Below are 18,418 nucleotides of genomic sequence, written 5' to 3' on the forward strand. Positions count from 1 at the left end.
TATAATTATGGATATAAAAAAAACAAGTAAACAACAATTAGTGGTAAATGCATTGACATTTTATTTGATTTAAGTGCAACCAACACTTTAGGTTGAAATAATAATAATAATAAACAACAACACCAATTCCAAAAAAGTTGGGACAAAGTACAAATTGTAAATAAAAACGGAATGCAATGATGTGGAAGTTTCAAAATTCCATATTTTATTCAGAATAGAACACAGATGACATATCAAATGTTTAAACTGAGAAAATGTATCATTTAAAGAGAAAAATTAGGTGATTTTAAATTTCATGACAACAACACATCTCAAAAAAGTTGGGACAAGGCCATGTTTACCACTGTGAGACATCCCCTTTTCTCTTTACAACAGTCTGTAAACGTCTGGGGACTGAGGAGACAAGTTGCTCAAGTTTAGGGATAGGAATGTTAACCCATTCTTGTCTAATGTAGGATTCTAGTTGCTCAACTGTCTTAGGTCTTTTTTGTCGTATCTTCCGTTTTATGATGCGCCAAATGTTTTCTATGGGTGAAAGATCTGGACTGCAGGCTGGCCAGTTCAGTACCCGGACCCTTCTTCTACGCAGCCATGATGCTGTAATTGATGCAGCATGTGATTTGGCATTGTCATGTTGGAAAATGCAAGGTCTTCCCTGAAAGAGACGTTGTCTGGATGGGAGCATATGTTGCTCTAGAACCTGGATATACCTTTCAGCATTGATGGTGTCTTTCCAGATGTGTAAGCTGCCCATGCCACACGCACTAATGCAACCCCATACCATCAGAGATGCAGGCTTCTGAACTGAGCGCTGATAACAACTTGGGTCGTCCTTCTCCTCTTTAGTCCGAATGACACGGCGTCCCTGATTTCCATAAAGAACTTCAAATTTTGATTTGTCTGACCACAGAACAGTTTTCCACTTTGCCATGGTCCATTTTAAATGAGCCTTGGCCCAGAGAAGACGTCTGCGCTTCTGGATCATGTTTAGATACGGCTTCTTCTTTGAACTATAGAGTTTTAGCTGGCAACGGCGGATGGCACGGTGAATTGTGTTCACAGATAATGTTCTCTGGAAATATTCCTGAGCCCATTTTGTGATTTCCAATACAGAAGCATGCCTGTATGTGATGCAGTGCCGTCTAAGGGCCCGAAGATCACGGGCACCCAGTATGGTTTTCCAGCCTTGACCCTTACGCACAGAGATTCTTCCAGATTCTCTGAATCTTTTGATGATATTATGCACTGTAGATGATGATATGTTCAAACTCTTTGCAATTTTACACTGTCAAACTCCTTTCTGATATTGCTCCACTATTTGTCGACGCAGAATTAGGGGGATTGGTGATCCTCTTCCCGTCTTTACTTCTGAGAGCCGCTGCCACTCCAAGATGCTCTTTTTATACCCAGTCATGTTAATGGCCTATTGCCAATTGACCTAATGAGTTGCACTTTGGTCCTCCAGCTGTTCCTTTTTCGTACCTTTAACTTTTCCAGCCTCTTATTGCTCCTGTCCCAACTTTGAGATGTGTTGCTGTCATGAAATTTCAAATGAGCCAATATTTGGCATAAAATTTCAAAATGTCTCACTTTCGACATTTGATATGTTGTCTATGTTCTACTGTGAATACAATATCAGTTTGAGATTTGTAAATTATTGCATTCCGTTTTTATTTACAATTTGTACTTTGTCCCAACTTTTTTGGAATTGGGGTTGTACTTCTAAAACTTCTGCTTTTGTTTTTCCAACACACACAGTGGGGCAAAAAAAGTATTTAGTCAGTCACCAATTGTGCAAGTTCTCCCACTTAAAAAGATGAGAGAGGCCTGTAATTTTCATCATACCTCAACTATGAGAGACAAAATGCGAAAAAAAAATCCAGAAAATCACATTGTCTGATTTTTAAAGAATTTATTTGCAAATTATGGTGGAAAATAAGTATTTGGTCAATAACAAAAGTTCATCTCAATACTTTGTTATATACCCTTTGTTGGCAATGACAGAGGTCAAATGTTTTCTGTAAGTCTTCACAAGGTTTTCACACACACTTGCTGGTACCCTAGATGGCCAATGTATAGAGAAAGTCTCAGTATACAAATACTTAGGTTTGTGGATTGATGAGATCACTTTTAAAGTTCACATAGAGAAACCGGCCCAGAAACTGAAAATTAAGCTTGGATTTTATTTTAGAAACAAAGCACGTTTTACTCTTCAAGCTAGAAAGAAACTGATAAATGCCACCTTTCTTCCTGTACTGGACTATGGAGACATCTTATACATGAATGCTGCCTCTACTACCCTACACGCCCTCGATACAGTTTACCATGGTGCACTACGTTTTATTACGAATGCCAAACCACACACTCATCATTGCACTCTCTATGAGTTGACTGGTTTCAGCTCTCTCTCACTGCGCAGATGGATCCATTGGCATATTTTTATCTATAAAGGTATTATTGGCAAACTGCCTTCATATCTTTCCAATTTACTGTCCCAAATGCACTCATCTTATAGTTTGCGTTCAAATAACATTATACTCTTAGACACACCACGAACACAGACTGAGTTAGGTAAGACAGCTTTTAACTTCGCAGCTCCCTGGTGCTGGAATCCCCTTCAAAAAGATCTTAAGTTATCTGTTGCTATTCCTCTCAACCATTTTAAAAAGCTACTCAAACACCTTAGATCCGACAGTTGTAAATGCTTTCACTAACTAACTATTCAGTTATTTTTGTGTTGTGCGGTATCTGTCTTGATTTGCTTACTTGTTTTTGTATTTTAATCTCTCCAGTGTTATACATGTTTTGTTGAACCTGTTTATGTGCTCCGTTTCTATGTTTCGTCATACTTTGTGCAATGTCTATACGTTTGTATGCCAGGGCTCCCTTGTAAAAGAGGCTGAATGTCTCAATGGGACTTACCCTGGTAAAATAAAAGGTCAAATAAAAAAATAAAATAAATTTTGGCCCATTCCTCCATGCAGATCTCCTCTAGAGCAGTGATGTTTTGGGGCTGTCGCTGGGCAACACGGACTTTCAACTCCCTCCAAAGATTTTCTATGGGGTTGAGATCTGGAGACTGGCTAGGCCACTCCAGGACTTTGAAATGCTTCTTACAAAGCCACTCTTTCGTTGCCCGGGTGGTGTGTTTGGGATCATTGTCATGCTGAAAGACCCAGCCACGTTTCATCTTCAATGCCCTTGCTGATGGAAGGAGGTTTTCACTCAAAATCTCACGATACATGGCCCCATTCCTTCTTTCCTTTACACGGATCAGTCGTCCTGGTCCCTTTGCAGAAAAACAGCCCCAAAGCATGATGTTTCCACCCCCATGCTTCACAGTAGGTATGGTGTTCTTTGGATGCAACTCAGCATTCTTTCTCCTCCAAACACAAGTTGAGTTTTTACCAAAAAGTTCTATTTTGGTTTCATCTGACCATATGACATTCTCCCAATCCTCTTCTGGATCATCCAAATGCTCTCTAGCAAACTTCAGAGGGGCCTGGACATGTACTGGCTTAAGCAGGGGGACATGTCTGACACTGCAGGATTTGAGTCCCTGGCGGCGTAGTGTGTTACTGATGGTAGCCTTTGTTACTTTGGTCCCAGCTCTCTGCAGGTCATTCACTAGGTCCCCCCGTGTGGTTCTGGGATTTTTGCTGACCGTTCTTGTGATCATTTTGACCCCACGGGGTGAGATCTTGCGTGGAGCCCCAGATCGAGGGAGATTATCAGTGGTCTTGTATGTCTTCCATTTTCTAATAATTGCTCCCACAGTTGATTTCTTCACACCAAGCTGCTTACCTATTGCAGATTCAGTCTTCCCAGCCTGGTGCAGGTCTACAATTTTGTTTCTGGTGTCCTTTGAGAGCTCTTTGGTCTTGGCTATAGACCCTTCCCATGTGACGTCACGACAAACGCGGCCGCCATTTTGGACATGAACTACCAGTAGTCTACCACAGCCAACAACGAGGAACGACGGCGAAGCATCGAAAGGAATATAGCCATCAAAGAAAGTTTTTACTTTCAGCAAGACTTCCATCATGCCATTATATTGTTGTGCACCTGGATGTAGTAACCATCAACACACAAGGCAAGATTTATCATTTTATCGGATCCCGACAGATGCTGACCGACGGAGAAGATGGATGGTCTCTAAAATATTGGCAAAATGATGTTTATTGACATAGCAATCGTGTGTAACGGGAAGCATTTGCATATCCGAAGTGTTGTGTTTACATCAAAGATAAAATAAACCGATATGACAACGACTGCTGCTGCCAGGTTGGGGACACAAACTAGTAGAAAGGAAGTGTGCCAACAGACTTCCTTTGTGGTCGATTCTGCTTTAAGGTAAGATGCATTTAATTATTCGTCTGCTGTGGGTTTGGAATTGGTAGCCTGACCGATTCGTTCATGTTTGTGGTGCCATTTGTTTGTTGACGCGTGTTGAAATGGAAGATTGGTTGTTGACATGATTTCCAGTGATGCTTTGGTGCTGCTGTGGATCAGATGTGTTGAGTAGCCTGACTGTTTTTTTTTTCTTGCGTGTGGTATCATTGTTGACGTGAGGTTGTTTTTTGAACATGCCAATGCGGACACGATTTCCCCTGATGAGTTATGACTTCAGGCGCGATGCGTGTGTGGAGTCCGCGTGATATGTGCGTAAGATAGGCTTCTCATGTGTTTAGAGATCCGCGCTCCGAGACAAGCGCAAGCACCCCAAGGGAAAAAAAAGGGACCCCCCGAAAATATCGGCATAGTTCGAACACTGGGTTGGAGAAAGTAATGGCAAATAGTGAGTGCACAAACCATAGAAGGTAAACTGTACACAGCGCTAGGGCAGTGTGATGGTATGCCTACTTTTAGATTGTGTTAGCTTATCAATGAACACACTCGTCACTCGACGAGTTTCACGTCTTTACGACGGATACTTAAATGTGTGTTAGGTATTATTGTTGCAGTCTAAGCAGTCATTGTAGCAGCTAGATGAGCGAGAACCAAAAGGGTCTGTGCCATAAACCGTTATTTCTTCATGTCCAAAATGGCAGTCGCGTTTACGAAGGTCACGTGAGTGAAAAGGGTATATAGTGGAGTTTGGAGTGTGACTGTTTGAGGTTGTGGACAGGTGTCTTTTGTACTGATAACGAGTTCAAACTGGTGCCATTAATACAGGTAACGAGTGGAGGACAGAGGAGCCTCTTAAAGAAGAAGTTACAGGTGTGTGAAAGCCAGAAATCTTGCTTGTTTGTAGGTGACCAAATACTTATTTTACCGAGGAATTTACCAATTAATTCATTAAAAATCCTACAATGTGATTTCCTGGATTCTTTCCCCCCATTCTGTCTCTCATAGTTGAAGTGTACCTATGATGAAAATTACAGGCCTCTCTCATCTTTTTAAGTGGGAGAACTTGCACAATTGGTGGCTGACTAGTGCAACCAATTTAACCACTTACTGGACCGTAATGCTCGTTTGAAAATTTCCCGCTCGCCGGCTTCTCCTCTGCTATCCGCCATCATGCTATGTTTTGATTTCTGCTGCTGGCGCGTGACGATGACGTCACAGACAGGCAGACTGAATCAGGTAACGTTTAACGCCTTTATCATTGAAAGTGCTAAAAAACCACACCAATATAAAGTCTGATGTGTTTAAATCCAATGCGTTATTTCCTAATATCGATTAGGGGTCGACCGATAATCGGCCTGGCCGATATATCGGGCCGATATTCTGCATTTTTAGGGTTATCGGTATCGGCCATAATTTCCACCGATATGCCGATAACATGCCTTTTTGCAGCCATTTCGTTCCTAATGCGACTGTCACTGGACGTCCTTTCCTGCACTCGCCTCTCTGAGTTCAAGAACACAGTCCCACCCACCACAACATCTGATTTGTTTGGCACAAGCGATATAGCCAATCAACACGTGTAGCTAACCGCTGTGAACTGTTTCAAGCCGCCCCCTCACTCCGACTTCCGTTCTCTGAACAGACTCTTAAAGGAGCAGCTGCTCCTTTTAACATGCAGAGCAACTGTGCTTCCTTCACTACAATATAATCCTAAATTGGGAATATTAGGCTTGGGCATTAAAAGCATTAGAATGTAGATGGTTACTTGTTAAGTCGTTACATAATAGGGAGTGATAGCCGACTTTGTTTGATTTTACTTTTTAAAAAATGCTGCAGGCAGCTCCCTACACTTGATTTGTTATTTAAAAACTACTTGAAGTTGGTAAGTCTTACTTAGTTCTTAGTGTAAAAGAATCCAGAGTGTATTTTCATTTATTTTCCACTGAAAATGGTGAGCTGTAATATAGTAGAGAGTGATTTTTTTTATTGGTGAATATTTATTTTATTATTTTATTTCTCATTTTATTCTAACTAATGTTTGACTTTATTGTACAAATGCTGCTGGCATCTCCCTGCACAAAATTTCATGTTCAATTTTACAATTAAACATACATTTCATGGATATGAAGGTCTGTGTCAGTGTGTGCTATGTTTAATTTCATGTGAATTATAATGTTTACATTTATTGGTTGCACATATCGGTTATCGGCATCCCAATTCCATAATAATCGGTATCGGTCCTGAAAAAAACATATCGGTCGATCCCTAATATCGATACAATCGATTGATTACCTTTTAAAACGATATTAGATCAATGTATGTCATCCGGAAGGCCAACTTGGCGAGCACAGATCATTGTAGTTGGATCGTAGGAAAATAAATCGATTCATCAATGTAGTGGATGAATCGTTACACCCCTAGTACCCAGGTAATCAATCAATCAATCAATCAGTGGATTCGTTATCAAGGCCACTGAGGTCATCGTTTCTTTAGTGCTCCAGGGTGTGATAAAGTCTTTGGAGTCAACTTTGTTCATGCTCCATTCTGCTGTAACGACAGTCATTTGGGGTTGTTAGAGTTGCTGGAGTCACACAAGGCCATTTGGAATGACCGTTGTTCTTGGAGGCCAAGGTGTGAACTCTGCTGGGTAGGGATGAAAGGACAGCATTGTAAGGCTACATTTACATTACGTCGAATCAGCGGATCATCAGATTAACGTTCTTAAAACGATTCGCGTTTGCACTAAAACCGTTAGCCGTGCACACAGCAACACCAATACACGGATACGCTCGGCTCCGCAGGCATCCTGCGCTCCAAATCACTCCGCCCTGAACAGCGAGTGCCCTCTGGAGGGTGCGCACTCCGGCCCTGCGCAGCTCACACAGCGCGCGAGTGAAGTGCACAAGCCACGATTCGGTACTGAGCTGCTGTGTGTGTGAGATCCCAGCGCATATCACTTACTACTTGCAAGTGGAAGGATGGCAAGCCTAAAGACAATCATAACTACACAATGGGCAGTATTTGCATCAGTATTTGCAGTATTTTCATACTTTTATACTCTTTAATGAAAGGTGATACAAGGCGGAAGTCCGCGCCGTTTTTCAGCAGTCGCGTCACATGACCAACGCCAGCGAATCAGGAAGGTGGATGTCACAGTGACGTTGTCCAATGAGGACGCCAGCTAGAGCTCAGCACAGCGTATTCGCGTATCTCAATGTTTACACAGCACCGGACCAGATACGATCTAGATTGAATACATGGACGCTGGCGGATTCCCGTTTCCCGGCTTTTCCAGGTGGTTTAATGTAAACGGACAGTGCATCCGCGAAGAAAACGAGACAGATACGGTCTAATGTAAACGTAGCCTAAGTGGGAGATAGGTGGTGTTGCAGATCTTCTCCTCTGTTGAGGGATGTTTTTTCCAATTTCGCATAAATGGCTTCCTTTACTACCCTTTCAAACCATCGGTCTTCCCTGTCCAAAATGTGTACATTGCTATCCTCAAAGGAGTGTGCCTTTTCCTTTGGGTGTAAACAGACAGAACAGTCTTGGCTTGAAGAGTTGGCCCTCCTGTGTTGGGCCACATGTTTGTTTAGTTCCATCAACATACAGGTCCGAGCATTCCTCGCTGCATTGGACAGCATACACCAGGTTGCTTTTTTGGGTGTATGGTGTACAGTCTTTGGGGTGTACTAGTCTTTGACTGAGTGTACTAGCGAGTTTGAAAAACACAGGGATGCGGTGCTTGTTAAAGACCCTCCTGAGTTTCTTAGGTGGGGTTTACATTAGACCGTATCAGCGGATCATCAGATTAACGTTTTTAAAACGATTAGCGTGCACACAGCAACGCCAATACACGGATACGCTCGGCTCCGCAGGCATCCTGCGCTCCAAATCACTCCGCCCTGAACAGCGAGTGCCCTCTGGAGGGTGCGCACTCCGGCCCTGCGCAGCTCACAGAGCGCGCGAGTGAAGTGCACGAGCAGTGATTCGGGACTGAGCCGCTGTGTGTGTGATCCGAGTGCATATCGGGCATGTGCGTCACTTACCACTTGCAAGTGGAAGGATGGCAAGCCTAAAGACAATCATAACTACACAATGGGCAGTATTTGCATCAGTATTTGCAGTATTTTCATACTTTTATACTCTTTAATGAAAGGTGATACAAGGCGGAAGTCCGCGCCGTTTTTCAGCAGTCGCGTCACATGACCAACGCCAGCGAATCAGGAAGGTGGATGTCACAGTGACGTTGTCCAATGACGACGCCAGCTAGAGCTCAGCACAGCGTATCCGCGTATCTCAATGTTTACACAGCACCGGACCAGACACGATCTGGATTGAATACGTGGACCCTGGCGGATTCCCGTTTCCCGGCGTTTCCAGGCGTTTTAATGTAAACGGACAGTGCATCCGCGAAGAAAACGAGACAGATACGGTCTAATGTAAACTTGGCCTTAGATACCTCAGACACATACAGGACAACAATGCTCTTGCTTTTCTCCTTATCCACAGTGTTGGTGTTCTTTCTGGAACGTGTCGCCATTTTCACAAAGGTCCAACTGGGGTAACCACAGGTTTTAAAGGGCATATTCTGGACCAATTTCGTTTTTTTGTTTTTATATGAAAGTATGTCCCTTTACACACTCATCCGGACAGGTAATTTTGCACAAGGCCATCTGTCTACAGCAAAATAAATAAATAAATAAATAAATCGCGTCTGGAAAAATCCCAAAGGGAGTCTGGAGCCAGATTCGTGATGTTACCTGCGGAAGCGCCAGCAGGCTGCGTGAGCTTGCACGGTTTCAGTGCATAGCCTGCGCAGACGAAGCGCTCCCATTTCTCAAGTTTTATTTGTATAGCGTTTTTAACAATAAACATTATCGCAAAGCAGCTTTACAGAATTTGAACGACTTAAAATACGAGCTAATTTTATCCCTAATCTATCCCCAACGAGCACGCCTGTGGCGACAGTGGCAAGGAAAAACTCCCCCAGACGACACAAGGAAGAAACCCAGAGAGTAACCAGACTCAAAAGGGAACCCATCCCCATCTGGGCAACAACAGACAACATGACTATAACATTAACAGTCCTAACAAAGTCAGCTTCGTTGATGCTGTAAACCCCCCACCGATGGAAACCCAAGCACCAAACCGTTCACAACAACCACAGTCCCAAAGTCAGCAAGTCAACTGCAGTCCTAAAGTCAGCAAGTCAACTGCAGTCCCCAGCCACAAAAGCACCACTGCAAGAGTCCAGAGCGTCCTCCAGGCGCGACCCCCAACTGTCCACATGGGGCCGCCCTCCACAGGAGCTCACGGTCATCTCTCTCATTGTCCGGTCTTTTGGAAAACGATGAGTACTAATCCCATCAAGATTGGTGTTGCTACACCCTCCTACGATACATCTGTTAACCATTTTAACAATTACGTGATAACGTTGAAGAAATTTGCAGAAAACCACCAGGTCGTTTTCTCATAAACAAACCAGTGCTGACATAGGATTCAGAAGGAGGCGTCCCGCAGATGAGGTCACGAAAATCAATGTTTGCCGGGAAATTCAAATGCAAAGTTTTTTCAGAGGCGGACCAATTCGCCTCGAATGGCTTGATTTCAACTGTATTTTTCTGGTATTGCGCAAGGTAAAAAAAAAATTGCAGAGAATGCAGAATGTTACAGATATTTGACCAAAGTTTAATATAAAATAGGAGAATTACATTGATCTTGCTCCTGAATTTACCCATGATATGCCCTTTAAGGGCCTCCCTCAGGTGTTTGTGCTCATGTGATGGCCTCATGTGACTCCAACAACGCCAAACGACTGTCGTTACAGCAGAATGGAGCACGAACAAAGGCTACATCCACACGACAACGGCAACGAGATGTTATTTAAAAACATATCGCGTCCAAATGGGCAACGATCAGTAAAATATCAGGTCCATATGGCAACGCAACGCTTGCTGAAAACGATGCAATACACATGCCACACCTCTAGGGGCGCTGTAAGACGGTCCCTTCGGAGACACCAGAACAATAGAAGTAGTAAGGACGCATGTGCATAAACTATTATGCGCGAGACTTCATATTAGCCACAAAGTCAGGAAAATCTGTTCGTAAAATTACATTATAATGACCAAATACAATGAAAAGTATTTTTCCAGTCTCGCCTGTGAAAGGTAATCCCATGTGATCTCGTTTGGACGGCAAACCTGTTGGTACAGTTAAACGCAGCTAATCTTTATTCTCCGCTTTGACCTATCCAATATGGCGGCGAGGATGACGTATGATTCTACGCGGAAGGCGGCGTCTTTAATGGTCCGGAATAAATTGAATGCTACACGTTGATGGATTAATTTGTTGTTTCTCACCTGTGAAAAGTAATCCCATGTGATCTCGTTTGGACAGTAAACCTGTTGGTACAGTTAAACGCAGCACATGAATCTTTATTCTCCGCTTTGACCTATCCAATATGGCGACGAGGATGACGCATGATTCTACGCGGAAGGCGGCGTCTTTAATGGTCCGGAATAAATTGAATGCTACACGTTGATGGATTAATTTGCTCTTCTACACCCTTTTTGAGGAATGTATTGTAGGACTTAAACCAACATCTGAAGAGGTGAGATCGCTCCTTTTTTCCCTATTTTTGCTGGCGGGATTGACTCTGCCCTAACGGCAGAGTCTCTCTCTCTCTCTCTCTCACTTTGCACCATTACACAATAAATATTCACAGTGAAAATATTTTGTAAGCGCGTTTCATGAACCAAGTTATAGGATTTGTTGACAACTCGCATAGAGTTCGTTACACTTCTACCCGGCGTGAAGCACTCACAGTCATGTGGTTGTGACGTCATCGTAAACAAATCCGTTCTACTCATCCAGACGACTTCACAACGGCAACGTTGCCAGATCTTTCCACTCTGGAACCCGTTCTCAAAAAGATTGTGTTTTGGGCACCCAAAACGCCGGTGCCGTGTGGACGCCAGGCCTAAACGATAAGCAATTGTATCGGAGTCACCTGAATCCGTTGCCGTGTGGACAGGGCCAAAGTTGACTCCAAAGACTATAAAACACCCTGGAGCACTAAAGAAACGATGACATCAGTGGCCTTGATGACGACTCCACAGAGGTTCAATAGACAGCGTGCACGTGACATCACGTGATATTTGTTTATCTGCCATCTTGGACGGCATGGCCGCGCATAGAACTTAGACGAACCCGTTCTAATTATCAAGTGTGTGGGAGTAGATCTTTCGAGAATGGTTATATCTTGTTCAGCATTTGGTTGTACCAATAGACAGGGCCAAAAGGAGGGCCTGTCATTTTATAGATTCCCCGCAGACGCGGAGAGATGCGCAAAATGGGTGTCCGCTGTGCGAAGAGAAAACTGGTACCCCAGTTCTACCAGCCGAATTTGTAGTGAACACTTCATATCAGGTAGGTGTAATCTTCTAATTCAATACTCCTAGTACATCTGTTAAGTTGATTTTCGGATTGAATGATAACTGCATAGTCGGTGATTTGTGATTTTTTTTTTCAGACAAAAACATACATATTTACAACCCTGTCATTATCTGGAACTGAGTTTAGATTTCGAACATTCTTACGATAAAACGTCCTGCATAGTCTCTTTATGATAAATGCCTTAAATGCCACTTACCCGTGAGGTTATCAAGTAGACATTCTTCTTCGGAACCTTCCAGAGGTATAATTGGGATACCCATCCCGCAACAAAATATTTATAAGCTTCCAGGCTCTTGTAAGCTTTGAGGGCTTTGCCAGTGTAACACGATTCATGATTAACAAGAAAATTGTAAATGTCGTGGTAGGCCAGATCGGGCAAATCGCCGGCACCGCAGCTTCGAATTTCCCTGAACAAGGATTGCGGCAAGTTGTACGGATCTGCAATCCCCAACCTGGAACACTTTTCCACGTAACGCTGCCTCACGTCACCTTCAAGATGCTGAACAAACTTAGACAAGTTATCGCGCGATGTAGATGGGGTATTTTCCGAATTTTCTTGGGGATTACTCCCTGGATCCATTACGCTCGCGCAAGGTAAACAATCCTGAAGCCGTCCAATATGGCGGAGTACACACGGACTGGTCACGTGACTGCACATCCTCTATAGACCCTTTTCAGTCACGTGACCTTCGTAAACGCGACCACCATTTTGGACATGTAGCGGACTTCGGCTCGAATTGGTTTGAATGCGAGGAAGGCGACAAACGGAGAACATACAAGAAAAAGGAGCGAGATGCAGAAAACACCTTCGCTATCCAGCGAAGTAGGGCATTTACAGGGTGAGCAGAGGGAGAAATAACAACAGTAACGACACATTAGCAACGCCGTACAGAAATAACGGTTTATGGCACAGACCCTTTCGGTTCTCGCTCATCTAGCTGCTACAATGACTGCTTAGACTGCAACAATAATACCTAACACGCATTTAAGTATCCGTCGTAAAGACGTGAAACTCGTCGAGTGACGAGTGTGTTCATTGATAAGCTAACACAATCTAAAAGTAGACATACCATCACACTGCCCTGGCGCTGTGTACAGTTTACCTTCTATGGTTTGTGCACTCACTATTTGCCATTACTTTCTCCAACCGTTGTTACAGATTACAGGGAACGGCCTGGATTTAAGAGACAAATACATGCTCCTCTTGTTTTGAACACTTATTTGTAGGCAGTGCTTAATTTGTAAAGTGGGAGGTCCCGGAGCACAGAGGATAAGCGGCTCCGGTGCGGAAAAAAAGAGGGGGGGAGGGGGGCGCGGCGCTGCGCTTCTGGGCATGTTTTGTAATAACACTGCAAATTAAGTTCATCTGCAGATATTTTGTGGATGTCGTTTCATGAGAGAAATCACCAACAAGACAGATATCAAAATCAGACATTAACACTAAATAAACTTGCATTTTTTAATTTAATTATTTGTTTGTTTGTTTTTTGTTACATAGTCAAAAGAGGTGTCGGATCACCGGATCCAGTGTAAATAGCTGCCGGAGCCAACGCCCGAGGTTCCGGAGCGCGCTCCGGCTTGCTCCCCCTCAAATTAAGCGCTGTTTGTAGGACACTGCCTCTGATCTGTCCTACAGTCTACCAACAGCAAAGGAACACAACGCTAGCTAATGTCGTTAGCTAATAGCTACTACAGAACAACAAAGAGGTTACAATGGGTTATTTTAACCTATTTGGTTACACACTCGCCGCCACAGAATGTTAACAGCAATGTAATGCCTTTTCTGGCTAATTTTATTCGTCTTACCTCCAACAAAGTGGTCACTACACAAGCGTTGGTATGCCGCTATCCATCTTCTCCGTCGGTCAGCATCTACCGGGATCCGATAAAATGATAACCCTTGCCTTGTTTGTTGATGGTTACTACATCCAGGTGCACAACAATATAGTGGCATGATGGAAGTCTTGCTGAAAATAAACACTTTCTTTGCTGCCGTTCCTCAATGCTGGCTGTGGTAAACTACTGGTAGTACATGTCCAAAATGGCGGCCGCGTTTGTCGTGACGTCACGTGAAAAGGGTCCATACCTGGGTACTCGCACCAGCTGGCCAGACTAGCCCAGTCTAGACAGACAAGCTGATGAAGTGAACTGAAGAAGCCTCTTGGATGAGGGGCGGAACGTCTTCAAAGACTTAAAGGACATGGGACATGGATTTTTTTTCTGGGTATAATTATGTATAAAGGACATAAGAAATGCCATCTAAATCACTGCAGGGCGTCAAAAATGTGAAAATCATCACATTATTCAACTTTATACATCAGCGTAAAACAAGGATTCGTTAATTAGCTAGGTGGTCACGTGACCCGTGACGTCACAAAAACTTTCCAAGGAGCCAGCGCTTGGGAATCTAATGTAAACAGGTTACCGAAATGGACACCATCGACAGTGATATTCCCGATGTTTCACAGAGATGTGAAGTTAGACCCTATCAATTCGAACCGATAGCTGGAAATTCACATGAACATGGATCTTGTCTTTACTCTGACGGGTCAGATGATTCTGAGAGTGAGAGTTCATTCAATCCCCATGAAACTGAAAGCGGTCGGCTCGATAACACTTCCTGGTAAGTTAAAAACAATTCTGCTCAAAGGCTAATGATCTGTTGAAAGAAGTATTATTTTTGTATCATACACTGAAAGTTCATCATAGATCTAGCTAAAGTCCGTTGCAAGCTAGGTTTTTTTTTGCTGATATTTTTCGAGATTGATTGAGATACAATGCTTCCAGAGTCCGAGATGAAAACATTCAAAATGGCGAAACGCCATCACACAGCCAACAACACTACGCCGTTTGGCGAAAGAGATGAAAATTAAGAAAAGTTAAACAAACTTACCAACATAACTTAACATTTATTTAAATGCCCATTAATGTTACAGGATTTCTTGACTGTCTCTACAGTTGTAGGAATGTTAGGCCCTGTATATTATGGCGCCATCACTGCCTCCATGAACCCGGCTATACGGCCTCTTAAATTTGGCTTGGCAATTAATATCGCTCAGTGCCTGAGTATTAATGTTGAAAGAATCCTCAGTGAAATGGTCCGAACACAGTTTGTGGGAAACAGTAGGTGCAAAGTTTTTTCTACGGCAGTAGTGAGCCCACACTTTCCTCAGCTTCGGGTCCTTGGGGAATGTAAAAAAACTTACTCCAGGGCATTTCCCATTGGAATTATTGCAACCATAAGCAGCACAATACACCATGATGTTCAATGTACGTTAAAGACTATAAAAACAATTTTCTTGTCATTCACTTCTCCATTCATCTACCCGCTTGTGCTGTGCCCGAAAGTTTTTGTGACGTATGATCACGTGACGGCGGCTTTTCCGGTTGTAAAATATGCATATCGGAGCTCGAGCAGAAATGCCATATGACGCGGTACGCGGTGGTCCGGACTACCGTTGTGGTCCGGACCACGCCGTTTTCAGGTGTGGTCCGGACCACCAAGTTCAGAAGACAAATAAATTTTAAATTTTCAGCTACTTCTTCCCCTAATTTAGAATAAATTCTTTCCTTTGCCCTTTCTTCTGTTGCTTTGTAGTCTCTAGCACATTTTTTCTTATTCCTTAGAAGCTGTTCATAACCACCCTGAGACATAATGACGAAAGTTGGTAAAATTATTTTTCACTTCCCTCGTGGCAGCTCCCGCTTTTTTACATGCGTTAGAACTGGTATCTTTTATTGCGCGTGTGTTTTACGCATGCATTTCTCTTCCGGTTTGAGAAAAAATAACAAATGATGTACGACTTTGTAAAAAAACTCGTATTAAATGACAAACACAGTATGATTTTGGTAAGTTTTTATTTATATCGTAATATAATACAGCATACGGTGAACCGGACCACAATCCAGGAAAAATAATTAATTAATGCCCTCGTTTTGTATGGAAAATACGGTGATCCGGACCACCGCGTACCGCGTCATATAATCATCACGAATATAACGATTTTGCTGAATTTAATAGATGATTTTGTATTTGTTGATGCAATTAATTCATATTTTTAATGGAAAGAAACTGATATAGCGTGCATTTATGTTTCATGTCCCTTAAAACCAAGTCCAGTTGCGTTCGATTCAATTTTCTTGACTTTGACCTGGATGAATGAGAATATTTCACAGAACATGGATCCTTTAACCATGTTATGAGCGTTGTCATTGCGTAGTTTGTGCAAAACGCGACAGGCCCTTGTTTGGCAGCTGAAGATGAATTCTACTGAAATCCTATGGAACGAAGAGGGCTGTGTGAACATGTGCACACGGATCCAGCCAGGGTATTGCAAGTGCTTTTTCTGCTCAATTTGTTTTCCACTTGAATGCTGCTAGTTGCTGTATTAAATTCCAGGTAGAAAAAGCTCTGACTTGATTTATCATTTTTACATCACAAAACCTGCCAGTTTATCGGGGGGTGGGGTGGAGGGGTGTTTTATATCCACTGTACGTAGTTACTTGGGGTCACAACATAAGTATCGTTTATGATGCCATTTGAGACAGAAAACTGTTGAGAGCGAGCCTGCAGTTACTCCAAGTACCAGTTGGGACAGCGAGACCGAGAGAGAGAGAGAGGGGCGTAGGCGAACAATGCCTGGCAAAGTCCAATCCCATTTTCCACACTACTATCCTGTTTCCTTTCATAACACTCCCATGAAGCGCACACACACTCCCATACACACATTGTTATATCACATGAATTTCACTGGTTGTCTATCAATCATCGGGTGTTGTGACTATAAACCATGTTATAACGCAACAAAATCATTCTCCACCCTGTTCGGCAAACCCAAACCGTCTAAGCTCTCTGATCTCTCTCTCTCTCTCACACACACACACATACACACACTGGAAGCGATGGCTCGCAGCCAAACCTAAGCGCTCTTGTCTGCTAAACCACTCTGTCTGACTCATAGCTCAGGCAGCAAGCTCTGCACCCCCTACGCCCAGGAAATGAACACACACACACAACCCTCTCAAGAATTTACAATTTTTTTTCCCCCCCTTTTGTACAGCAGCCTGCAGATCAAAATATGATCCCTGGGTGTTGGATTTGTTTGACTTGTACATCTGCTTTGCAATACCCGACTCACACAATACCCAACAGTTTTATTGTTTTCTCTGGCCATTGGCACACCACCTCCATTAGATTTTACCCTACGACGTTCAGCCGAACGCCGAGTTGTGCAATTACGATGCTGTCGAAACAGCACGAGCACCGACTACCTGAATCACCGGCTGTGGAATTTACTAGAATAATCCCTTCTGTAGCTAGCAAGTCCAACTTGCAATACTCGACTAATACATTCAGCACGCAATGTTTCCCCGAGGCGTCCTTCACAAACTTGAAGGTGGAACCGTCGGTCTTGTGAGCCAATAGCAAACAAGCGGGCGGGACCACAAGGCCCCGATTAGTCGGTCCTGAAGAGCTGCTTTTGCTAAAGCCTCATGACTCGAACGTTCAACTCACCCAGAGCTCCTTGGCAGATATCGGTCCGAGTGGCTCCTCCAACGATGAACTGTGGATCATCCGTCAGCTCCTGGAACACAATGAGAACACAAACTCCAACGGTGAACACATGGAGACGCCTGTAAACATCACATCAATGTCTTCTTACAGGAAACGAGTCACCATATCAATGATTACACCTTTTTCTTTGCTAAATAACACCCCTCCCCTACCAAATTCATTTAATCTTCGACTTCGGTTTTTCCGGAGCAAGTCCGTGTTGCTATAGAGACAATACATTTGCCTGCGATGGTGGAAATGCACATCATGGAAACAAATCACATTTCTGCACGAGTTGCATTGTGACGGGATTATACCAGAACTACCCCTGGCGAATAACACAAACTTAACGCATCATTTATTTAATTCATAAAAGTCAAGCTTTCAAGTGCAGCCTGAAGAGTTGGTTATTAAATACACAGTGATCATGTGGATCTGTAAGCAAGGGCTTAATTGCATCCACACCCCTAATTTTCATGTGCTCGCACGTATTTAAATTGTGTGTGTGTGTTTGAGAGAGAGACAGAGAAACTAGGACACAACCAGAAACTTCCCACTCTAAAGCAGACGAACCAACCAGCGTTTCATAACGGCTCAAAATCTTTCCTCCTTCACTTCCCCATATGAGTCACAAGTGTGCATCATCTACGCTGCTGAAAAACAATGGAAAGAAACACACCCGCTCTTCAGAGCAAGTCTCTGGTCGATTTACACTCAAAGTCATGCAAAGTCACTTAGGGCCCATTTACACGAGGACGCTGTCGGGTAAAAACGACTAAATCTTTTATCGGAAGTGCCTTTCGTCTATACGGGGACGGCGTTTCTGAGGCTGAAAAACGGAAAAAATTGAAAACGCCTTCCAGAGTGGATAAGTTAAAAACAGCCCCCGTTGCATATCCGTCTAAACTACCCATCTCATCTCATTATCTCTAGCCGCTTTATCCTTCTACAGGGTCGCAGGCAAGCTGGAGCCTATCCCAGCTGACTACGGGCGAAAGGCGGGGTACACCCTGGACAAGTCGCCAGGTCATCACAGGGCTGACACATAGACAC

At 43.4% G+C, this 18,418-nt stretch overlaps 1 protein-coding gene across 2 annotated transcripts in view; it reads right to left on the bottom strand.

Annotated features, from left to right (window-relative positions):
• capn1b (calpain 1, (mu/I) large subunit b) overlaps window positions 1-18,418 on the bottom strand; it is a 107,357-nt gene that overhangs the window by 50,385 nt on the left and 38,554 nt on the right. Inside the window, exons 1-2 of one of the 2 annotated variants that reach the window (XM_060911359.1) lie at window positions 17,539-17,608; window positions 17,327-17,396 (exon numbers count right to left, since the gene is read on the bottom strand). In XM_060911359.1, coding sequence (XP_060767342.1) covers window positions 17,327-17,396; window positions 17,539-17,547 — 79 coding nt within the window. In that variant the 5' untranslated portion in view covers window positions 17,548-17,608. Of the gene's footprint in view, window positions 1-17,326; window positions 17,397-17,538; window positions 17,609-18,418 lie in introns of those variants that run through there. The other variant, XM_060911358.1, reaches the window with a different exon arrangement.

The sequence above is a fragment of the Neoarius graeffei genome, chromosome 27 (genome assembly GCF_027579695.1).
Source record: "Neoarius graeffei isolate fNeoGra1 chromosome 27, fNeoGra1.pri, whole genome shotgun sequence".
Lineage (NCBI taxonomy): Eukaryota > Metazoa > Chordata > Actinopteri > Siluriformes > Ariidae > Neoarius > Neoarius graeffei.